Source organism: Hyalella azteca, unplaced genomic scaffold, assembly GCF_000764305.2.
Source record: "Hyalella azteca isolate HAZT.00-mixed unplaced genomic scaffold, Hazt_2.0.2 contig11868, whole genome shotgun sequence".
Taxonomy (NCBI): Eukaryota; Metazoa; Arthropoda; class Malacostraca; order Amphipoda; family Hyalellidae; genus Hyalella; species Hyalella azteca.
In genome coordinates, this window is record NW_025941848.1 from 197,019 (window position 1) to 222,759 (window position 25,741).

The 25,741-nt window shown below is 38.7% G+C and overlaps 2 protein-coding genes across 3 annotated transcripts in view; both read left to right on the forward strand.

The window, feature by feature from the left end:
* The window catches only part of LOC108671570 (glucose dehydrogenase [FAD, quinone]), a 40,080-nt gene extending 38,929 nt beyond the window's left edge, over positions 1-1,151 (forward strand). The window contains exon 14 of the mRNA XM_018159130.2: positions 150-1,151. Coding sequence (XP_018014619.1) covers positions 150-226 — 77 coding nt within the window. The 3' untranslated portion in view covers positions 227-1,151. The remainder of the gene's footprint in view (positions 1-149) is intronic.
* On the forward strand, positions 1,142-24,419 carry LOC108671569 (glucose dehydrogenase [FAD, quinone]). 2 transcript variants are annotated; one of them, XM_018159128.2, is made up of 14 exons: positions 1,142-1,268; positions 5,925-6,133; positions 7,819-8,008; positions 8,495-8,632; positions 9,298-9,419; positions 9,748-9,804; positions 10,626-10,739; positions 11,823-11,979; positions 16,011-16,165; positions 18,195-18,369; positions 19,435-19,508; positions 20,051-20,202; positions 22,096-22,157; positions 22,370-24,419. In XM_018159128.2, the coding sequence occupies exons 1-14, from the start codon at positions 1,142-1,144 to the stop codon at positions 22,444-22,446; spliced, it is 1,809 nt and encodes a 602-aa protein (XP_018014617.1). In that variant the 3' UTR covers positions 22,447-24,419. The 2 variants fall into 2 exon arrangements, with proteins under 2 accessions (XP_018014617.1, XP_018014618.1); XM_018159129.2 differs by having other exon boundaries at positions 8,498-8,632.
* The last annotated feature ends 1,322 nt before the right edge of the window (positions 24,420-25,741 follow it).

Sequence of the window (25,741 nt, forward strand, 5' to 3'; positions counted from 1 at the left end):
TCATTATGAAAATATTAATTTTATTTGAAAAATTGTTTGGAATTTTGGATGTATACTTTTTATACTCAATTGCAAATTAACAAGCTATAGTTTTAAATTATTTATTCTAAAACTCCGTCTAATAAGACAAAACTTTCTATTCACTGCAGGGCACATAAACGCCGTCACATTCATGATTGGGGAGAAGGGAGCTGATCTCATCAAAGAAGATTACGGCAAAATCTGATCGCATGCATTTAAGCTAAACAGTTTATTTATCAATAGTTTTTCACACGAATCAAAATCAATCGGTGTCTGCCTTCGGATTTTAATGATTTATATGTTTGAAGGAAAAAGGGACTACAGAATTGACCTGTGAAATAATTCAAGATTATCTCGCCGCTTTTGTTTTATCTACTCGATTGAACTCGGTTCTAAGTTTGAGAGGCAATTTTTCATCAAGTCAGACACACATAAATCGTCCGTAGCATTAATAAATCATCACTGCTCTTGTTAGTTCACGTTTCATGTATCTATGTACTTATCAAGCTATAAGTCTATCGTAGATGCTCGACCGACAGCTTCTGCGCGAGTCAAGACTTAGTCAAGCACAAATTATCTGTAAAAAATTAAATTATAACACATAAAAAATGTTTCTGTAGCCTTTTCAAATAATTTCATTCAAAAATTTTCAAATGTGTAACGTTTGAAACTCCTAACAATAAATTCCTTCACTGTAAATACATCCTCCTATTCTAACGCTTATTTTTACATTAGTTTAGCCAATATACATACGTATAATACTGGTACGCAAGAGGTTCGTTACACTGACGCTGGACATTCGGGGTATGTGAGGAAAATTTGGTCTGCGCGTCTAGGACTTCCCTTCTTTCGGCAGGAAACAACTTTTCCTCAATTACCCCTCTCCTCCTGTGGCTATAGGAGCGCACAAGTTTTCCTCAACTACTCCCCGTGTGGCTATAAGAACGAGTCATACCTCACGCCCGATTTGATTGTTCAAGCGGCCGTGGTGAACTTTACTTCGGTTTTATGAGTCCGTCAGAAAATCTCAATTTAGAATAAATCTGAATTCTAAGGTGAAGTGGCATATTCCAGAAAACCGTTTTTGTAGTTTATATCGGACGTGTTTATTAAATAAAAAATGACTCAATTTTCTGTTTTTAATTTTCTCGCGGGATTTACGGCCATACTCGCAGGCACTTTCCTTCAGCCCGTTAGATATCCTACGAGTGTCATGCCTGATGATATCATCGTAGACTTCATAGTCGGTGAGTTGCATAAATTCATTATTATGAAGTGGAACATCTGTTTGTAGAACTAAACAATAATTCGTTCAACAACAAACATTCCTCAATATCAGTGTATTGATAAATTGGTAAGGGAGATCAATAGCTCTCCCATTTATTTTACTGTCGGGATAACTCCGTGTTTTTGCGATAATAAGTGTTGTCAATGTTGCCTTAGAAATAGTAGCACGGCCCTTAAAAAATCAATATAGGTGTGTATGATAAAAATTACTTCTCAATAATTTTACCGGTTCCCTCGTCAAAGAAAAACTTTAGTTTAGAATTCTTAACCTCACAATTAAAGTAATTATGACTAAAGTAGTCAGTAACCACTGCTTTAATTCAATAAATTCAAATTTTCGTCTTACTACTGGCAAGAAAGGGTGGGCAGAATAGGTTTTCAACATTTTCGTAGAGTTAGATGATAGTAATTTCCATGAGCCTTTGATGATATTAATTTCCATGTAGGACATAACAACGATAACGTTTGATGAAAATATGACAAAAACGTTATTTGTGATATATTTTTGCCATTTTATCGAACTGTCTACAAATGAGGTTAAGTAATTACGTCTATCAAGGATTTATTCGAACAAGGCATCTCTTTAAAACCGTTAAAACCGACGTTTATCGAGAAAATGCTAGAAAAGTTGCACACTATACGAACATCGGGTTGCAAAATTTTATCCTTTCTGATATCAGTTGATAAAAAATGTTTACATAATATATATTAATGCCTGCATATTGAAAATAACTAGCCAGGATAGCATTCCAAATTTCAGACTGTTACCTTATTTACGAGGGGAGTTATTCAACCTAGTAATAGTTAAGAAACTCCATAAGCGATTATATAGCTCCTGAGCTCCTTGATGCTGAGTCTTAAGGCCCTGATTGAGAACCGAGAGGCTTCGAACAGGCTCAGCTCTTCCCTATGCGTTTCTTCACTAATTAGGATAGACTTTACTCCACTCGCAAATGAGATGAAGATATGGATTTTTCCATACTTACCCAGCTATTTATTTATAAGCGTCGACCAGTAACAAAAAATATGAAAACTTTGTATTAAAAGAGTTTTAATGAGAGGAAATTTCAAGAAACTTTGAATATTATTGTTCATCATTTCTGCCACTTTTTTACTTTTTTCGAGATGTAAACGGTTTGTAATTTTTATTCTACATTGAATGGTATACTCGGCATTCCTTGATCAGCCTCCTTGTTGTAGATATTTTCTACCGAAAAATAGTTATGATCGAGTCTGCTGATACGCGGAGGGAAAATCCCGCATACTAGCTGCTCAAATGGAGACGTTGTGCAATGTTTGAGGGGAAAGAGACGTCGTAAATTACTCAACTGTCAGTTCACGACGGGTGGCATGGTAAAGGCGAAGTCAATGAGGGGCGAAGAATAATACGTGGCCAGTGGTCGACCTAGTCCCATTAGTTATAGCCGACCGCTGGCCATTCCTCGGCCACCTGGAAGCGACCAGTTGCCGCGAGAAAGGGGCTGGCTAGAATATCATATTGTAAAGAGAACAAGCTCTAGTGTAGCGGCTGGCCGAGCTTTGGGCAGATCAAGGATTTTACACGATGGTCGCGAAAACCTCGCTCTCAGACTTCGCTGCATTTTGACTACAAGCCTTAAGGCTAATACTATGTCACAGTGCGGCGAAGTTCGAAAATGAGGGACTCGCGACTACGATGTGGAACCCTTGTTCTGTTTTCAGATCGGCAAGTTGCTACGCTCGAGCTGGTTGCCTTTGTAATATGATACCTGAGCCAGTACCCATCTTGGGGCTGCGGCCGGCTTACAGGTGGCCGAGGAATGGCCTCCGGTCGGCTAGAATTAGTGGCCTGGCCTCGGCCGACCACTGGCCATCTATTATTAGTCGCCTCTCATTGTGCTCCCCTCCATCACAAGAGTTGCAGGCGGGTTATTTACGGCGTGAGTTTCCCCTCATTCTTTCCCCAACTCCTTCATCAAAACTGCAGCTGCCCAAGAAAATGTGAAATCTCTGATTTAGCAGTGATGAAAAAATCTTTTGTTAGAAAATATCTTAAAGATGGAGGTTTATTCTGATATGCCTTTAATACCGACTAGACAATAAATAGTATTACTTCCGTTTGTTTTACAAATTTAGGTCAGTCGCATGTAAAATGAACATCGATGTACAAAATTTCCCTCTATCATAACTAATTTTATATGAAGTTTAAATATTTTTTTGTTTCTGCAGAAGAATAGCAAATAAATAGCGGAATAAGCATGAAAAAATTCAGATTAATATTTCATTTACGCGCGGAGAAGTAATGACTAAATGACTCGTGAAAAAATCCCATAGCGATCCAGCCGAACCTGGCTGAGAGGCGATCCAGCCGCTGCTGGATCGCTTCCTAAGGCTGCGATTGAGAACCGCAAGCCCTCAGGCAGGCTTGGCTGGATCCTGATGAGAATCTATCACTACGTATAGTCATTATAACTCCGCTCGTAAATAAAATATCAATCTAATTTTTTTCATGCTTATTCAGCTATTTATTTACAATTTCCCTACAGTTACAAAATATACGTGAATTTTGCATAACATCAGTTATAATAGAGTAAAATGTTGCACATCGGTGTTCATTATACACGCGAGTGATGCGACTTACCTAAATTTTTGAGACATAAGGAAGTAGTACTATTTATACTCTATTGAGAAAATCTAAAATCCAATTGAATAATCTAAATTAATCTTATTGCACTTACAGTGTATATGTATGCTCAGTAAATAGTAAATAAACACAATAACTAATAATAGCAGTAGCATTTATGAAACACGCTATGAAACCTATCTAAATCTATAGACCAAAAACCAGATATGGTTAAACATTGTGACGTATTTATTACATTTAATTTTCTCGACACATTAAAGGTATAATAAGATAATGCCGTTTCTTAATCCCTTGGTGAATGTTATTACACGGATAAACTATGTTAATGAGAAGTTTAAAACCATTCTTGCGTTTCATAACTGCTATTAGGTAAATAGATCTTTGTTTCCTCCTGAACATAGTGACAACAGCTAGTAAAGCAAGAGCCGCAGCATAATCTATCTTCAAAGACCAGCGAGTGCGGTAGCCCAAACGGTCAGTCTCAGTCCTGCAGTCCCAGCACACGCGTGTAGTGGAAACGCTCACGCCAGTTTTGCGGCCCAGCCGTGTGGCTTATTGGTCTCAGGCCAGTCTTCATCCTTCAGAATCAGTCCCGTAGTGGAAACGGGCCTTAACGGAGCTACATTAATGGGATGTTTATAACACTAAGTCTTACTGCCAACTCTTACTATTTACAAGACCATACCTATCGATAGGTATGGAGAAAATGAACGCCAATATTTTAATATACAAGAAGTGAGAAAATTTCTAACAAATCAGCCTACGGTCGAACGGTCACGCGTCGTACGACGATAAATTATGGAACAGAACTATGCTATTTGAAACCGAACCCCAGATGCTGTGAGCAAAAATTTACGTAATTTAGCGAAGCTTCGGAAGTCGCTCGTCGAAGAACGATAGATTTTGGAACAGAACTATGCTTTCTGAAACCTAACCCCGGATGTTGAGCTAAAGGTGACCGTCTGGTGGTACACGACAGGATGCATGCAGTTCCACTGGCAACCTGGGCTGGTTGGTCGCAGTCCGTTGTCCGCAAGTTACAGTTCGAGCTAAAGTCAGGGTATGAAGTGATGATTCGATGCAACTGCATGCATCCTACCGTGCACCACCAGACGGTCACTTTTCGCTCACAACATCCGAGGTTAGGTTTCAGAAAGCATAGTTCTGTTCCAAAATTTATTGCCGTACGACGCGTGGTCGTTCGACCGCAGGCTGATTCCACACACGGGACAGATACGGACGGCTCCGGCGCGCTACGTCCGGGTGGTGTAAATTTTTTTCGCGTATTGGTAGACGAAGCTGGGCCATTCTACGTCAGGCTACTTTCTTGCGGGCTGATTGATCTAATTCAATGGATGTGATCTGTCTGGTGGCTTGCGGCTGATAATGTTACAGTCAAAAAGTGTTATAGGCTACGTTCATGAGGGAATGTGATGCAACCGGCCTCACTGGGAGTTCATCAACACGAATATGTACAATTTGCCACCCTGATAAAGAAATTGAAAACAATAATAATAAAAATCTATATAATATATCGTGAACGATTTCTCAATCGTTCACAGAGTAAATACATGGATTGGATGTAACTCCGTCAGGAGAAAAAAAATAGTTACAAGTTCGTTATTACGTCACTCTATAAATTACAGATTTTCAAGCAAAACCTACCAATCTTAGACGAGAAATAGGCCGCTACCTGTAGTTAAGCATATTTTGAAAGTACAACGCCTTATGTCCAAAGTCAATTTTAGAATCTTTTCTTCAACCTCTGCTGCTTCAAACTCACGGATTTTAAGGCGCTTTTTTTAAGGGAAACCTTGACTGATAAATGCAAATTGTTTTTGTCCGCTTGAAACTTTCAAAGATCATTGGGATTCTTCAAAAATATACATCGATTGAAACCATAGTTAGGAGAACTATAGTATAAATGATAGTAGTAATAGAGAATTATTGATACTTCTACGTTCTACTAACATTCATCTGACTCTTCTTGCAGTGGGCTCAGGCTCGGCGGGAAGTGTGGTGGCTGGTCGGCTGGCCGAGATTTCGGAATGGGATGTGCTGGTTTTAGAAGCCGGAGGACAACCTCCAGCTTTTGCCAAAGTTCCATTCCTCCACTTCGGCTCAGAGTTTCCCAACTCTTCATACATGAATTATTACAAGAAGCGTCCTCAGAAATATTCTGAGCAATTCGCGAAAAATATAGTAAGAACTTGGAATAATTTGAAGTTTTTCATGATATTAAATTTTCTAGGTTATAAATTCTAATTTTTGTTTCGATTCCGAAACTTAATTTACCGTTTCCTTCTTATACATACACATGACTGTGGTAAAAATTTTCACTACGGCAAAAAAATTACCGGAGCATTTTTGGACAGTCAGATGGCATCAAGAGGTTGATCTAATGAAGCCGCAAACGGCTTGTGGTCGCGAACTTTCGAATGGGTATGATGGTTGATGAGGTGGTTAGGTTAACGATGAAGGTTATGGGATATGAGTAATTGTTATGGCGGTATGGATATGGGGACACCGGGGTATGGGGAGACGGGGATATGAGATACAGGGATATGGGTATTTGGGGATTTGGGCATGGGTATATGGATGACCGAGGTTGGATCTCAAGCCTTCAACAGGGCGATTCACGGAAACTTCCTGATTTGAAAGCTCAATACAAAAGACATAGTAGAGATATTTTTACAATATAAATTATGTTAGAAAAACACTACCTGGTTATTTGTATCACTTGGTTTTAATGATGAGATCGGACAAATGATGACCCTCATTATCAATGCATTCAGTTAGTCGATTTTTGAAGGTCCGTTCAACTTTCTGAAACATATTGACGGGTATGTTGGCCATGACTTGGCGTATGTTGTTATTCAAACGAAGTAGGGTCTTTGGACAGTTTTTATCCACAATTGGTTTAAGATTACCCCATAGAAAAAAATCAAACGGAGCCAAAGCGAGGGATCGGGCCTGCCAAAGAAGGTCACCTCTCAAGGAGATAGGGCGCTTAATTTGCAAAAATGTTGTCAAAGAAAATCCATTGAACATCGCGCTGTGTGGGCCGAGCGGCTTCGTCCTGTTGGAACCATACATCCCTGACATTCATTTCAGCCAGTTTTAGAAAAAAAAGGCATCAGTCATTTGCGTGTACCGAGCTGCAGTCACCGTTACTGCGCGTTCGTAATCCTCAAAGAAATAAGGGACAATTATGTCGACTTTTGACATCGAACACCACACAATTACGCGATCACAATGAAGTGGCCGTTGATGGAGTTCACGCGGATTGTCATCACTCAAATAACGCATGGTTTGCTCGTTTACGCTGCCGGAAATGTGGCCTGAATGTGTTCACCCACGTAACAATCGATTTCCGATCAGGAAACCCGACCTGAAAGATGAATACGGAACCGAGTACTGAATGTTCGTTGAGTTGCGATAATGGAACAGTCATTAGCAAAGTACGCCTCGAGAGTAAAGGCATACTGCCTTTGTTATATCGTATTTTTTTAGTATCTACACAAAACTTCATGACCTTACCTTTCATATGAATTACTATCTGTTCTTTTTCTATAACATCTGGCTGCTTGGCGCGAAATATAAAACAGAAAGTTTTCGTGAATCATTCTTTAGGTTTAGGACAACCCGATCGGATTTGAAGCGTAGGTGGTGGCGTGAGGGACGTGTTTGAGATAGCAAGACATAAGTAGAAATTTATGTTGCAGACATTAACAATAGACTAGACACATAGGCATGAAAATGAAACATGTTTGATATTGGTAACGGCTAAGGTTCAACTGCTCAACACGAATTGAATACGTACAGTTTGTTCGTTGAATGATAGTTCATAGCAAACTTTGCAGTCTATTTTGCTTTTTTTCACTTAGGGAGGCCTGTACCAGAGAGGAAAAATGATTGGCGGCTCAGGCACCATCAACCAGATGATGTATCATCGCGGTATTCCTCAGGATTACGAAAACTGGGCAGCGCAAGGTAATCCAGGCTGGGATTATAAAACTGTCCTGGAGTATTTCAAGAAAACTGAAGACTACCAGGGGCCTCTCAAGCCTCGAGATGGTGAGAAAATGATTAATCTTATTGCTGAAAAACTTACATGATGTAGAAATTTGAAATAAATTAAATTTCGATCGAATTTCGTCCAGGAATTGAGTTTCTGTTCAATGAAGAGGTTGATAACACTTTTTGGACAGAGAATGGACACGTGCTGAACTAAAGTGAGGAGAATAGAACTCATTGATCTCTTTTGGAACGCTTGATCTTTCAAATAGTTTAAATGACACAAATTGAAGGCCCTTAATTAATTAAAAATTAATTTAATTAAAGTGTAATGGGGAGTCACATTCTAGACCAACTGTACTGAGTGATAATCAAAGTTATCTAGCATAAGTGGTGTTCGGTCTTTACCAAATCGCTTCTTCATCTAACCTTTACAAGTAACTAGAACTCATTCAATAAAGTTCTACTGCGCACAAAACAATTAATATTAAACGTTAGCAAGTAATATGATTAATAAAGCATTGAATGAAGAATTTAAATTTGGAGCAGCTCCATTCCGAGCTTCTGGAGGTCCTATTGGCGTGGAGAAGGTTGCTTGGAAGCCTCCAGTTTGTCGGGTGGCCATCAGAGCGGGCGAGGAGATGGGGCTGGCTGAGGTGGACTACAACACAGACACAACTATTGGTGAGAAATGAATACAGTACTTTAATATTGAACTCTATACATGTGCTTGCAAACATTGTTAAAATAGTGAATCGGACATATGAAGTAAAATCGTTATTACATGAAATGTTGGATGCTGATGCTTAGGCTGATATTCTTTTAGACAAAAGACTTTGTTTGTGAATATACTTTAAATAAAACTTAATTCTTCAATCTCAACTAAATACTGTTATCGGTGCTATGTACCAACTCCTACTATAATATAGTTAGAATTCATTTAAATTGAGGCTTCCATGAAATTGAAATATCCAAATATTTCCAAATTCTACCTCTAACATGCATTGATCTTCAAACAGTATTGGTTTCATTATAACTGTCACACTCCTTGTTTATAATCTTCTTACCGTTTCTTTCATGTTCATAAAGGTCGAAATCAACACGTAATCCTTCATGGTTGCAGAGAATTTTGAAAATTTTTCAATTCATAGAATGTAACTTTTATATGAGAAGAGTAGTTAACTTACCACGTGCGCAGCTTGAACAATTTTGTTGTTTTTTAACTTTTCAATACATATTAATATAGAAATGGAGACAAAAAGCAATGGAATTAATTGAGTACTTTTCTCTCTGAGCACTATTGACGTGCTAGTTTTCTCATAACCATGCTTCATATTTTCACCTTTCAGGGAGCGCTATCTTCCAACTCACAACCAAAAACAGAGAACGGGTGACCACGGCAGACGCGTTCTTGTTGCCTGGCCTACGACGTCGGAACCTTAAACTGCAAATCAATTCCCAAGTAATTAAGGTAAGAAATTTCGCGCAACTAATGCAGTCATGCAGATTATTTCTTTGAACATATAATAGAGGTGCAGTTGGCGGTGTTCATGCACGATCCTCATCTTCAAGCAGATATGAGAGCAAATTTGAAAACCTATACACGTGTGTTTGAAAGGTGTTTGATTCATATTACTATATTTAGAATTTAGCCTGGAACTATAGTAATGTTGAAATGTGTTTGAAATTATAATGGCGCGTATCAGTTTTGAAATCAGCTTTTGTTATGTATTTAAATTTGCCGAAACTTTTTATTAATTATTTTTCATTGATATGAAATATTTTTTACTCCAATCTAGATAATCATGGATGCAGAAAATCGGGCGATTGGAGTGAAATATGTTCATAAAAATAAGGTGAGGAAATGGAAAAAATGAATGGTATTCTTCTCTGAACTGATATTTTAAAACCTTCACCAAAATTGTATCTCTCATAGCTTAGACATTCCTTTGATTCAAAATTGTCTAAATGCTAATTAATTGACACGAATGGTGCTAAATTTTTGAATAAGTTCCAGTTTTCTCTAATTTTTAATTACTTCCCTTCAAATATAAATTAAGAGTAGCGCATCAATGATTATTGATGGGTGTGGTGGATTATGGGTGAGGTAACGATGGGTGGCCACTTCTGCCAACAATCGACAGTAAAACACAAATAAATCGAGAGGTAGGAAGTGCACCTAATTTTCAACGATGAAATTCTTCAGTGATTTATAGGGTCTGAATCATCGGATGCTTATTGCTGGCTAACCCCTTGTATGCCACCGATAATGTGGAACGTAGGCTGGAAATGCCATCGATGCGCCATCGGTGTTTCACCTATAATTTCCACCAATAGGTACCAATAATTATCGGTGCTGCACCTATTATTTTCATTTGGGTATCGTTTATGACAATTTTTTTCAAGAGTGAACTTGAGCGATTACCCTTCATGAATCAACAAGCAAGTGTTAGCTAAGATTTCGAAAATTTATTAAAATTTGATATACTATTGATCATGCATTGAAGTTAGCTTCTTCAGAAAATTATGTTTTATTTGATGGGAATTGATATGTATATGTGATCGCGCCTGGATCTGAAATTTGAATAAATTTCGCGTAAGTTAACGGATTTTAGAATTATACTAATATGTTAAATAGTATTTTTTCAATTTGATATCGAAACGTATCCATAATCAGGTGAAACGAGCGTTTGCCAAGCGAGAAGTTATACTATCAGCAGGCGCAGGTGATTCTCCCAAGCTACTGATGCTGTCGGGGATTGGGCCTAAAAAACAACTAGAAAAGCTAGGGGTGAGTAAAATCCAAAGGAACAGGTGAAAACAAATTATAGGTTAGATGAATTTAGACGAATCTAAATTTATGTACACATTCGTTGTTCTGTACCATTTATTCTTTATTCACATATTAGAGCACCACTATACTACAATAAATTAAAACACGATAAGTGATTTAAATTTTCCATATCAATGCCTATTTTAGCTGATGGGCTTTGCTTCTAGATGATATGCAATATATAATCAACGAAAATAATGCTACGAAGAAGCAATGATGAGATCATGAAATCGCAAGTAAATAACAAAATTATCTCATTATACTAGCTTCGTATAGAACAGAGAACAGCATGTAACTAAAGCAAAACATAATTTAATAGCTCCTGTTAAAAACTGGATTGAACTGAAAACAGTGTGTAACTGCAAGAAAATAAACTTCATTACCAAATTAAACTCAAAAGTAGTTAAAATTGCATCTTGAGATATTGATTTCAAAAACATTTGGCAGCAGTCAATTTTAGGGCAGTAAAATGGGAAAGGGTCTGATTGAAAGATAAATTTAGTTTTTTCTATATCCGAGGATTTTGGAATACTATCGTACGCTTCATTGTACGTAATTTTCTAGACGACACGCAAAATAGAGCGCCAACAGGAGAAGACTTAGCTTACCTTTGCTAAATTTAAGTATTTTATTCTAGGCAAGAAGTTGTAATGAGGAAGAAGGATGTTTCTCAGGAAAAATGCCAGCAGTCATAGAGCGTACGACCATATCTTTACTTATGTCATCATCAAGCTTCATAATTGTTGAATTCAATTGCCGCGTAGGTACCAGATTTGTTAGTTCTTTGTCGCTATCAAATATTTTGTCGGTAAAACTTTTCACTGGTAAATTGTTAACAATATGTGATCGAGTCTTCAATGCATCAAATTTCTGTGGAAGTTTACAGTAGTATACCTACTCAATTGTCTTAACACAATTAAGACATTTCAGTGAGTGACGTAAGTTATGCGAAAAAATTTTCAGAGCCAGAAAGCTGTGTAAGTTTAAATTTTTTCGTATATAAAATCAAATATGTAAGAAAAATATTGTTAATCGATTCAGATTGAAAGTCGAGTCGACCTGCCGGGAGTTGGACAAAATTACCAAGAACACTTAATTATTCGCGGAATAACTTGGACCATTCATCCCAACATTTCGTCTTCCATTTTCGATCGGGTCGGGACGAGTGCCATGCTGAACTATTTTGAAAGGAGATCAGGTAAATATTCCACCTAAGGATGTTCACAGAATCTCACTTATACGAGTCTCTTGTTATAATGGTTAAAAATGAGTTAATCATTAATGAGTAATGAAAATTTATAATGGTCAATAATAATAATTATTAATATAATTAAACTTTTGATAACACGTAAATTCTTTTGTGGTTGATATCTTCTTGATTAAGTTGTGGTTGTATTTTTATGCGTAGAAGAGACCGTTTTTTAAATCGGCTATGGCGTTGCCAGGGCTTATGATAGGTTCTAAAAAATCATTATGAATCTACAAGAGTGCAAAGCAATAACGCACTGGCAGAAAGAATTCGAAAAAATATAAATACGATATATCACGACAGCAGAACGGGATACACGCATAATCAGCAAATTATTTTAGAGAAGGAAGCGATGAAATGAGATGGAGAACGATTGACAAACGCTGACGAAAAGAAAAGGAAAAACGACAGTCCGAAACCCTTGGTTTAAAACATGTGCTATTACAGACTATTTGAAAACTTGAGATGTGGGAAACTGAAATTACACGAGCTATTAATTAAAATCCTCCTTCGCTAAACTTTCATAGACGTGGATAGTCAAATGCACCACTACAATAACAGCCATATCTAGCAACCAACAATATAGACTCCAGTACAAAGTCGAACAACTCAACATCTACCATTTATTTACAGAAACACTCTCAGACTATCTCACAGACCGGACAACATCTATCCGAACATAAAATTATATAGGTTCATCGCTGCACATATACCTACCAAAATGAGTCCCTGCCAAAAAGCTTGCCTCTTCCACACTCTACAGACTTTGCATCCATTATCTCTCACCACCAAACCATCACCACACACGACAGAATGCAAAACATTGGCGACAACATTACACAAACAACACTCCGTCCATCCGATAAATACATTCCAATTCCTCACACAACTCATCAAAATCCCTGTCACACACCTTACCCATCTGAACACTCCCTCATCATCCCCATTGCAGAATTCGGGAAACAGAAGGATCACTGTTCCTCTCATCGTCTACTTTTCCTAATTTGCTTAGGTTATGAAATCCTGCAGCTACTCCTGCCCTCCCACCTCACAGCCTTTCTGGCTATATCTCCGTCTCAACACGGTTTCAAACCTGGCCACTCTACAGTCACTTCACTCCTCCCTCTCTCGCACCGAATCGCAACCTGCTTCAACTCTAGAAGGCATCCTGCTCGCAATGTGGCAACCGCGATCGACCTGTCGAAAGCCTTCGACAGTGTCGACCAATCAGTTCTCTTATCCATGATTGCAGAATCTACCCTACACCACAACTTGGTCCGTTGACTATATTTCTGCCTCTACCTGCGATCCCGGTCCCATTTCATGAGCATATATAACGGAGTTCCTCAGGGGTCCGTCATCTCCCCAGCCCTCTACAACCACTTGATTTCTGACTGTCTGTCACGACCACGACCATCGCCTCTTACGCAGACATCCTCACAATATTTATCACCTCTCCCTGGTTTGCAGCTGTGCACCACCAAATTTGTGCACCAATCGGTCCTGAAAAGAACGCCTTGCATTTTTCGGGATGACCACCAATCAGCTGCGGATTAAGCCATCCGTCGGTAACCAGCCCGTGACATCATCTTGCTTTAAATATTAGGAGCTTTACGCCACCACATTCTGAAGCGAATAGCCCAGAGTGTAATGGTTGTCCACAACTGAACGTTACATCGAATCATCATTTCATACCCTGACTTTAGCTCGAACTGTAACTTGCGGACAGCGGACTGCGACCAACCAGCCCCAGCTCGCCAATGGAACTGCATGCATCCTGCTTATTCCTGCCGTGCAACACCAGACGGTCAATTTTAGCTCACAACATCCGGGGCTAGGTTTCAGATAGCATAGTTCTGTTCCAAAATCTATCGTCCTTCGACAAGCGATTTCCCGCAGTTTCGCTAAATTACGTAACTTTTAGCTCACAGCGTCTGGGGTGAGGTTTCAGAAAGCATAGTTCTGTTCCAAAATCTATCGTCCTTCGACAAGCGACTTCCCGCAGCTTCGCTAAATTACGTAACTTTTAGCTCACAGCATCTGGGGTAAGGTTTCAGATAGCATAGTTCTGTTACAAAATTTATCGTCGTACGAAGCGTGGCCGTTCGACACTCGGGGCAGAGACGGACGGCTCCGGCGCGCACCGTCCGGGTGGTGTAAAATTTTTTCGCGTATTGGCGGACGACGCTGGGCCATTCTACGTCAGGCTGCTTTCCTGTTGGCTGATTGATCTAATTCAATGGATGTGATCTGTCTGGTGGCTTGCGGCTAATAATTATACAGTCAAAAAGTGTTATAGGCTACGTTCTTGAGGGAAAGGATCATGCTAGTCCATTCGATGCACGGCAGTGGTGGTCTCCGACAGACGTCCCCCCCTCCCAGACTAGACACCTCGGAGGAGGACCCGGCGGTGCTGCTGTCCGGTATCTCCGCCTGGTCCACCGTCATAAGAGTGGCCTTAGCCCTGGAACACTTTTCACTCCCGATGCTCGTCATTCCCGAGCTCACTCTGCCCGAGTGCTCACTCTGCCCGTCACTCCCGAGCTCTCTACATTGACAACATTCGCATTCCATTGGACAAGCCACCAAAAATCCTAACAGTTACCTGCGATTCCCAGTTCACTCGGATACACACTCACGTCCATAAAATAGCCTATATAAAGCAGCGAGGTCCATACAAATCCTGAAGATCCTAGCCGGCACCAGCTGGGGTTTCTCAAAAGAAGTCATTACCTAAAAATCCATCACATGACCAATCCGTAATTATGCTGCTCCAATTTTTCATATCTTTGCCTCCTGCTACGCATCCGTCGTCAAAATCATCCTCATTAAAATGTGAAAAACACCTGACACCTACATTGAAAATACTTTCTACCCATGCATGAATAAAGGAAGACAGTGTTATTATTCAAGTTTCAGATCACATGGTATTATGATCAAGTGGATTCAGATTCTTGGCCATAGCATTACCCCCACAAATCTACACATAATATAAATATTCCATTCTCTCCAACCAAACAAAAACCGCATTTTATATCATGCATATGCTGGATCATTTCTCATTTACATCGGATACCGCCACACACAATATCAAAAACATTACTTTCCCAAATATAAATGTCAAGAAATTCAGCATTGCGATTCATCGAATATCGACACTAGTCCGATTTGATGTATTCTCACAAAAACTACAGGAACAATGCGACATCCCATTATATAACACGGTCCTTCATCAAACCAACCAGGGCACTGTCGCGTTATTAGCTCCACCATCTGACGTTATTCCAGCTCTTAATACAAACCAACCTAATTATGCACTTAGTGCCGTCTACCTTTCTTTTCTTCATTTAAATTTCTCCTTATCCTTTCTGGTTGCTCTGTGGCACTTCTGTTGTATACTCATCTCCCCAAGCTGGTCAAAACATCAATATACTCGTCGAGATTTTTGCAGTTCAACTCCAGAATCAGCGAATGTGAGGTTGTACTTAGTTATGTTGGTTTTGATTTTCCAGCTTATGATGGTTTATGATCGATCTAAATTTAAACCTGGAATTTCAAACGAGATTTTGAACAGCCTTCAAATGATTCTTCCATCTATGAATTAAATTACTCTCAACAGTGAATTTATTTTTAAAGTCTTCGGCATATTATTCAAAGTTCAGGTCAGTCAAAAGTTCAGTTTTTCGAAACATTCTTAAATGGGTATTAAAGCTAATCTTGTTTTAATAAGCAAAGTTGTGACTGCTAAAAAGCTTTTCGTGCAATATTTGCCACCGGTAGACCGTTTTCCGAATTTAATTTGTCATTTCTGGCTCGGGTCCTATTTTTAAAATTGCGGAAATTTTACACCAAATCATTGAATCTCTTCACGAGTAAGTCGAAATATTTTAACGATTCAACAGTGAGTATCCGCCAAAAATACGAAATCTTAGTTGTAATGTAAAACCTTATTTCATTAAAGTAACTTCCTTTGGCTGCAGGTCCGTTGACAAGTCCAGCGGGAATTTGTGCTCTGTACCAATTAAATGTAGGCAGTCCTGAGGAACCCCATATTCCGGACATTCTGATAACCCAAGAAAATGGACTGCTGGTTCAAGACTACGGTCTCTTCTCCCTTGCACCTATGAAGAAATCGGCAAGTTTTTTATATTCATCTCCCATGTTTTTGTTACAAATATGTTTATTGGTTTTATACACGGGAATAAAGTACAGTTGGATATCATGCATTCACCATGATAACATCAGCGAACGTTGGCTCGTCAAAAAGTTTTAATTTAATCGTATGTGTATCTCACTATTCGAATAATTCTGCTCGTAAATGACACTATTGTTATGATCGTCACACCTTGTTAGAATTACTTGTTTGATTGAATCTGTATTTTTCTTGACTTATCTTTACTGCTTCTTAACTGATTTAAATTTATTGTGGTTACTACATTGCGTTGTGGCCGCAAAAACGCAGGTTCGCATTCAGTTCAAGGCACCAATTTACGGCGAGGGACTCGTAATAAAGAGCGACATAAATAACAGATAATTCTCTAAAAATATAATTATTTATCGAAAATTTTAATTTAGAATTTGCTGGATTGAACTTCAAGTCGCTTGGGACAGTTCCGCAGGTTTGTCAATACTTCTACGTCGATCTTAGGGATTATAGTACATGAAAAAGGTAATCTGAACACAATCAAATTGAGAACCTATCAGTTAACATCACAAAAATTTCTCTCTATTTACCAGAAACGTTGATCCGTTGCAATTACGTTGAGTCGTACGACTGTTTTAAACGACTGTATGATGCACACGACCGTTACAGCCGAATTTTCAGCGGCCTGACCGTATCCGTAGCCGCGCATTCCCGCTACGCGGTGATGCTCCATTCCGTCGTTCTTGCTCCATTGCCGTCGTGCCTCGCTGATCTAGATGTCTCACGATCAGTCTGGCCGTAGAATTTATGACGACTGGACTCCAGTATGTACTCCAAAATGCTGGCGTTCGTCTTCATAATCGATGATATATTACTCCAAGCTCGTTGCCGTACTGCTGCTGATGGTGAATGTGACCGTACCGAAGAGAATTGCCGTATACTTGAATCTCCATGATTGCCGGTGTTATAATCGTTGGACAACTCGTGACTTCTCGCGTTGTCTCACGACTGAGTCGCAGCCAAAATTTTGATGTTGACCGTACATATGGCGAAGTCGTGGTCGATGCTTGTTAATTTTTGACGTTTTTATATCGGAATCGTGGTGGTATGAATGACTCGACTTTTAGCGAGGCCGTTATTTGGCGACCCGCCGCCCAACGGCCGAAGCCGTTGTGGAGATAGCTGCAGACCATACTGACGTGACGGTCACCACAGTAGAACAACCTTTGTCGAAAATTATAGGCTCCTTATATATTCTGAAGCCTATACTCTCGAAGTGACACCGCATTCCTCGACTGGAATTTCCCTCGCGCTGAACTCGTCAACGTTCGATGTAAACTAACTCATTCCCACGGCTACGAAACAACCGTGTCAAAATTTGATGGCAGTATTCTGCTCACGAAAATCAGCCATCATCAGAAAAAAAAGTACGAGCGCACAATAGAAGGGTCACAAAAAAGTACGAATGTGAAACGCGGTTTTCTAGAGCACCAATGCGTGGCACAATAACTGATGAATGTCAGTAGAATATTCACACTCTGGGAGACTGCAGTAATATCGAAACTTCGCCAGTCCGCATAGGCATTCCGGCTATTTTTTGGTCGTTACTCGTATGTCGTGGTGCACAAGCTACTGCAATTTATCCACAGCGCGCCCACTCCACATATGCCTTTTGTGATCGTTCAGTTTGGTAGTACTTGTGATAAATGAAAACACCGGAGACAAACCACAGTAAACTCAGACGACTTATAAATGCATTACATTAGACAACTGACCTATCGAAATTCCCGCCTTACGAAACGTGTTTTAACCAAAATCGTTTGCTTAGTTTAATAGAGGCATGAAAATTAATTTAGAGAAAAAAAATTTAAATAACTAGACAAAAATTACATATAAGCTTAGAAAAATTACGGAAAAGTTAAGACAAAAGCAGATTCAATTAAACAAATAATTCTAACAAGTTGTGTCGATCATAACACTATTTTTCAATAGTACCATACGTTCGTAATTATATTTACAGATACAAGATTATTATCGACCGTTTCTAGGAAGAGATGGTTTCTCTATGACCCCGATGCTAATCAGACCCAAGAGCGTCGGGACGGTAACCCTCATGTCGAAGAACCCTTTCGATCCGCCCGTCCTGGACCACAATTCACTCAGTCACCCCGACGACTTTGAGCTCATGGTCAAAGGTGCGTGTGAGCAAGGAAATTTACGTCGATTGTGTTATTAATCTCGAAATTTCGTAGATCCGCAGTGTTTCACAAATGATATTTTTATTGTTATTTAATTTAACGCTTTCGTCCGTTTTTCGCCAGTTTTCTGCATGAAGTCACTTTTCGTTTTATTCCAAAGAAGATACATCCAGATATTAACAATAAATAATACAAAATGGAATGCAACAACTTCATCTGACTTATTCAATTATGAATGTTTCAAGTCACGTAAGTAATTATTTTTACTTTATTTTAATCTTGTCTTAAATTCTTAACTACAGGGACATGAACTTTCATAAATTTCAATCACATCTAAACGCCTGATAACTCGAGTTAAGTTACTGTCAGTTACAGCGCTCAGAAGTAGAAGGTACGATTAAATGTAATCTGTTAGTTCACTAAAGCGCGCTTGGGTAGTTTCGCTAGTTTCAACAATAAGTGACTGTTGAGACTTGAAAATGTGTAACGCAACCGTCGCTTTTAGAGGATGTATCGTGAGAAACAGGCAAATGCCGAAGTGGTCGTTAAATTTTTCGTTATAAAATATGGTAAATGTGTGTCGATTGAAAAGAAAAGTTTATTTATTTTATATCCTTGTGTGTCATGGATGCTATTTATCGCTCCTTCTGGATAACAGACATGATCGAAAATGGTATCCAATTAAACTATTCTTGGCACATCCACCTTTTCCAATTCCTCATGTAAGTGACGAATGAAAAACAATGTAGGAGCTCGCTCAAGCATCATCAGGCGCTACGTACGTCAATATCAGTATAACATTTACCTAAAAAGTATTTTTTGAACACCACCAGTGAGCTAACATGAATTCATCGTATCAATTAATCAATTAAACAAAAAAATTGATGGAGGACTGTACTATTGCGCGACATTTGGTTTCAGATTCGAGTTTCTGCGCGCAAAATCATAACTTTCAGGAAAATATTGCTAATCGTCATTTGTAGCTCCTATGTGCCTTGTAATTTTAATATACATTAAAATTTATTTAATTCATGTTTATGAATGTCCAATTATTTTTTGCAGCTGCCAAGGCTTCTCGAAGGCTAGGAAATGCCAAGATCTTCCGGCGGGCTCTAGGCGCTGAACCCATTAACAAGGTGAGCTATTGCTAAAGCTAAACATACATTTTATGACAGGCGCGAAGAAGAAACGTCTATAAAATGCTAGAAAACCAATGCATGACATGGAAATCATTTTCGACTCCAATCAAGGTTGCAAATATAATTTTGAAATAATTTAATGGTAATAGAAATTCTTTAAACTGTCGGGGAGTTTCAGTAGGCATAAAAAATCTGATTTTCGTTCCGTTTGGAATTCTACGGCGATACCCATGGATATCGACAAGTATCATATGTCAACAGAATATCATGATTTCATGTCTTTCAAGGAATCAGGCTATTACCTCTGTGACGAGAGTAAATAAAAAGAAAATCAAATATCACATAGGCCATTTGAATGTTATGAACATCTTTCAATGCACTGAATTGTTTGCACTGAATTTGTATAATTATCATTTTTTCAAGCAGTTCAGCATTTTTCCATCAACCAGTTTTATGACGTCTCTGCGATATATGAATACGAATTCTTTAACATGACACTCACCTCGAATACAGCATAAGTGCTCTCGTTGATTGTTCAGCCGATTCCTGACTGCGCGCATTTCGCGTTCGAATCTGACGACTACTGGCGCTGCTTCGTGCGTGGCTGGAGTGGCACTGGAGCGCACATGTGCGGCACCTGCAAGATGGCTCCAGACTCCGACCCCATGGGGGTGGTGACGCCCAGACTGAAGTTAGTCTACTCTTACTATCATGTTGTTAGGGAAGGCCGAATAGTACATATGCACAGAAATGAACAATAGAAACTTGTAGAATCAACATCATTCCCCAATTATTTATATAAAAGACCGCACACCTTCTTTCCAGTAAGTAAGAAAATTTAAGGTTGTGCCTGAACCTGCCTGAACTCATTTACAAGGTGAGCTTCAAGAGCCTCTTTACCATAGGAAACAGGCGTTACCATAGGTAGGCAAAGAGCCACAAGAGGCTCTTGTTTTCATCGTTATTATTTCTGGTGTTTCGAACTCCTACCGTCCAACTTAGCCACTACAGTCATCTAAAATGAAAATTTTGAATAAATTGTCCGAGGATTGTATAAATATCGGACTAAATCAGGTGCTGCTTCCTCATATGTAACCGAAAAAAACGGAAAGGTCTTGGTGATCTTTTATGGCTGGGTAGAGATATCTAGTCTTCTTCAGGCAAAGATGTTCAAAGCATAGTTGTGGGTCCACAAGAGGCTCGGGCAGAGAGCAGGTCGATGTTATCTGTTAAGAAATTCCATATTCAATCACGGATGAGGACAAAAATAGGCATTTCATACCAATCAAGGATCTGCAAACGCAAGCCTTTTTTCGTCGAAAGCCTACGGAGTTTCACTCTCCAGTGGAATTGACTAAGCGAACCCGGACACAACAGGGAGATTTGGGCTCAGCTCAGCCTCAGTCTTGTGATCAATCATAAAAGAGGCAGAATATTTGCACTTAATCTTAGGCATTATGCCTGAGGCGCTCATCCCTACTTACTTACTACTTAATCTTACTCAGTTACTCATTAAGTGCACCAAGCACCAACGGACGGAGCGCATGCCGGAGGCCAGCTTTGCCAAACTTAACACTTAGTTCATATTTCTTTCCGTAGGTATAAGAACGCTATATAGAGGGCATAACAACCTATATAAAATCAAGTGCTCAAAGCCATAGCGCCGGATGTCCACAGCCGTAAAATAAGCTTCCTAAAGGTAAGCATGGCCATACTGTATCTGGCCAAACCTCTTCCAGCCTATCCTCTTCAGGCCTAACCCATATAAGCTGCAACCTTTCTCCACCCAAAGCAAACCTGAGCTGACCTAACCAAACCTCATATTGGCTGCAAGAAGTTAGAAAAGCGGTCCGAGTGTGCTGGTTGAGCCAGTCAATGGCTGCAATAAGGTTGTGAGCCGCCGGGACAGCGTGAACAGGTTAGGCTAGATGATGTTAGGCCATAGTAGGTACAGCCGGATAGAGAACTGCCTGCTTCTGAGCGAGCTAACTGCCTGCTTATGAGCGAGCATGCTTAAGCATTGGCTGGAACTCATGGAAGACCTACGGCGCTATTATCTTTCAGCCGTCTGTCGCTTAACTGGATTACCAGGTTCAAGGTTAGTCTGCGGCTTCTAGCCATGAAGCTGAGTGAAGTTAATGCATGGTTAAGCTGGGCGTTGGTTCCAGGTCTTATTTACGAGTAAAATTTGTGGTCTATGCCTGCACGAAGCATAGGCCACAAGTCACTTGTAGCCTCCGGCTGCGCCACCGCACCAACCAACAGCCTAATTATGCACCGATCGCCTTTTTTTATCGCTGCCGTTTCCATTCCTAATTCCCATTTCTGGACACACAGCGCCTCATTTTCTTTTTTCCTCATTAACTGGTGGCACCAGTGCACCACTCGAGCATCTTCCATTTTGCATCTCATATGGGCGGCTCATGTACCGCGTAAGCCAAATTTTGCTCCATGATTCTCACTTCATTTGATTTGTTGATGGTGATGAATAAATTTTCATTTCCGAAAATTATTTCATTTGCTTCGTGAGCCCCCTTTGCTGAACCCGTGGTACTAACATCTCAATTATTGCATTTATTTTCAGGGTTCGAGGTGTCAAGAATTTACGAGTCATAGACGCTTCCATAATGCCCTCCATTACATCAGGTAATGAAATATTCTTCTTTCCTATTATTTAGATTTTCAAACCATACATCATTTTGAGAATCTTAATTTATTTTAAATTTATTTGAAAAATCGTTTGAAATTTTGGATGAATACTCTTATTGAATTTTATACTCAATTGCAAATCTACAAGCTATTAGTTTTCAATCATTTATTCTAAAACACCGACTGATAAGACTTTTTATTCACTGCAGGGCACATAAACGCCGTCACATTCATGATTGGGGAGAAGGGAGCTGATCTCATCAAAGAAGATTACGGCAAAATCTGATCGCCATTTAAGCTATAAAGTTTGTTTATCATGAACTTTTTACACGAATCAAAATAATCCAGTGTCTGCCTTCGGATTTTAATGATTTCTATGTTTGAAGGAAAAAGGGACTACAGAATTGACCTGTGAAATAATTCAAGTTTATCTCGCCGCTTTTGTTTTAACTAGTCGATTTAGCTCGGTTCTAAGCTTGAGAGGAATCTCTTTCATCAAGTCAGACACGCATAAATCGTCCGTATATAGCATTAGTAAATCATCACTGCTCATGTTAGTTCACGTTTCATGTATCTATGTACTTATCAAGCTAAAAGTCTATCGTAGATGCTCGACCGACAGCATTTGCGCGAGTCAAGACTTGTGTCTCAGATCTTTCAAGGGTGAGAGCTCAACTACCGAGAATCGTGTAGTTGAGAAAATAGAAATAACTCAAATAAGTAAAGTGTAGCACTAAGTAGAGTGTGGAACAAGTAGAGTGGGAAAAAGTAGAGAGTAGGACCAATAGTGTATGGGAATAAGTAGAGTGTGGGAATAAGTAGAGTGCGGAAAAGGAATGTAGGACTAAACACTATACCATTTTAAGCGTATGTATTATTTGAGATTGCGTGGCGTTAATGACGCGTCACTGCCGGCCTAAATTACGGGAAGGTAGCAGAATGTATATGATATTTGGGCGTAATTTCATCAGGGAACACAATGCCGACAGAACTAACAGCTAATCTGTAATGAATTTGATATTGTGGGACATTTCAGGTATAATTGAGAGCACTACATAACATTCTCTCTTAATTCCCGTTTGTTAAGCAACGAAAATGTACAATGTTATGTTAGTACAATGTTATTAAAATTATGATTGATCCTGATGATCAATCATTTAAGCAATTATTTAAAGGTCTTGAACTGAATTTGGGTACTGCAAGTGAAATTGATGGGGGAATTTCAATTGCTGGTCATAAACCGTATCCATGAGTTTTAATGTACAAATTTGTATATGCCGGTGAAATATTGAACATATATGTTCGAGTAAACTTTTGTGAATACTGAATTGTAGATGTATTTTTTAACGTGCTTACATCTGCAATACTAGCGAAGTTGTCTTTGTTGAAGCAAATGCGAAGGTTTTTTTAACGTACAGAAAATGAAAGGCAACTTAGAAATCATTCTATGAGCCCACAGTTATTCATTCATCCACGCCAATCTTTGCACAGGTTATTTACCTGCGAAACTCGCCGTCTAAATGAATTGTGAAAATTAATTTTTTTACTTATATGTCGCCTGCATCTCAAACCTTCAATTTTCAAATTGCATGAACCGAATGAGAGTAAGAAACATTACCGTACAAAATTACGTTAAAGTTTATTATCTCTATAGGAATTTTCTGTACGCAGCTATGTTATGCTCTTAACAGTTTTGAGTGATTTTCGGAACTTATTTGAGGACTTATGTAGATTAATTTAGTCTCTATTACAACAAACATTTTATCGTAATGTACATTATCGTAATGTAAATCTAAGATTATTACTTTAAGAACCAACATTTTTTTGTATCAAAAGTCAACACAAGTAAAATGTATTTCCATTTATGTATATAAATGGAAATACATTTTCAGGAGTTTCGATGAAAGAGTCCACAAGTGGAGAGACGAATACTCTGCAACATTGGTGTTCATGTCAGTAGAAAGTTATAGCATATTTTTTAAAATTCCAAGTAATATTCTTGTCTCAAACCCGACTTCTGGTGACTGATGGTACAAATAATTTGTTAAGGCTAAAGGCATTTCATTGTGACTAACTCACGATGTTAGGGAATTGTATAAATTTATTCATTTCGTGGCAGCAGTTTTCCATTTTCATTCAGACTTTCAGTTCCGCAATTTAGGTTATGCAAACATCCGGAATTCACTCATTCATGTTTTAGATTTTAGCTGGTAAGGACTACAAGGGCACAACGCGAGTGTACAGATATGTTTTAATAAATACAGTGTGAATACTCAGTGTTCTATCTTAACTGAACCTTTCACGGCCGTATCGAGTTAAAAGTGATTATGAAGTAGTCCCCCAGCAACGAAGCAGCAAATTAAATACAGTACTAGTAAGATGCTTGCAAAATTCATTAAGTTCCGAAGATTATAACCTCTGCCTTTTCACCAACAAATCAACCAAGGAAAGGTAAAAAAAAAATATTTTTAAAAAAATTCCTCTATTAAGCAACTAATAATACGAAATTGCTTCTTTTAGCGGGATGTTTCAATCCCCTGCTTTTTATTTCCTAATTTTTATTCTCTAATTTATTTTATTCTCTAATTTTATCGTCCGACGGAAACATCGGAGATGAAAACCGCAGTAAAGTTTACTAGCACATATACAATATTACGCTGATGCACGAGCAAAATTTTCGGTCTTTTTAATTAATCTGTATTCGGCGTAGAGAAGTTAATGAGGAAGACGAGGCTAAGGCGATGTGAGGAGATACAGCCCCATGCGAGCTCTTGTAGGGACCGCCGATATTCATTATTCATTAAATTATTCAACATTCATTTTGTCCTCAAATAGTTTGCAGTCAGACAACCATCCGAACTTCTTAGAGATAGATTTTTTCTTTCTTCGTTAGTTCAGTTACCCGTCCTTTCACTACAATCTTGCCCGCCGATGTTTGCGTGCAATCTTCATACTTTATAAACAAATACATATTGATCATTATTCTTGGAAAATGTGTTACAATCCCCGCTCGCAGTTCACTTAAATTGTAACGTTATCGAACCAACCGTTCCGCTATAAATTTGTTCCAAAAATTAGCTAATTACAAGATTTAGATCTTACAATTAGCTTAGATTAAATACTGTGCCTAGAACTGAATTTTATAGTAGAGCTAGCGAGAGTCTCAAATCGAAGCACGATTGAGTAATTACACAACTATCGTGAAACATTTTACTTGCTTGTCTAAATAGGCTTTAGAAATCCCATAGATAATCCCATCCTTGATAATCCCATTTAGAAATCCCATCCTGCATGGATTGTATGTTTGAATGACTTTATTTATTGGACTTGACAGAAATTATATCCATCCGTTAAGATTTAAAAATCACTTTTAAAAAAGCAACTTCATGATTTTGAACGTAGTTTTATTCCCTGCATGGTGGCTTTAGTATGTGGGCCTTGGTTTAGAAAAATCATCAATTTTGTAGGGATCATGTCGCAGTTGGCATAAAGTTATGCCATCAAAAATAATAAAATCTGAGAAAATAAAACAATCTAACTACGTAACTTACATATATCACTGATTATTTCATTTAAATTGG

Coding starts and splice junctions, on each gene's coding strand:
- LOC108671569 (XM_018159128.2), top strand. CDS start 1,142: ATGACTCAATTTTCTGTTTTTAATTTTCTCGCGGGATTTACGGCCATA. Junction 11,980..16,010: donor CTATTTTGAAAGGAGATCAG/GTAAATATTCCA, acceptor CTTTGGCTGCAG/GTCCGTTGACAAGTCCAGCG. Junction 20,203..22,095: donor GTGGTGACGCCCAGACTGAA/GTTAGTCTACTC, acceptor ATTTATTTTCAG/GGTTCGAGGTGTCAAGAATT.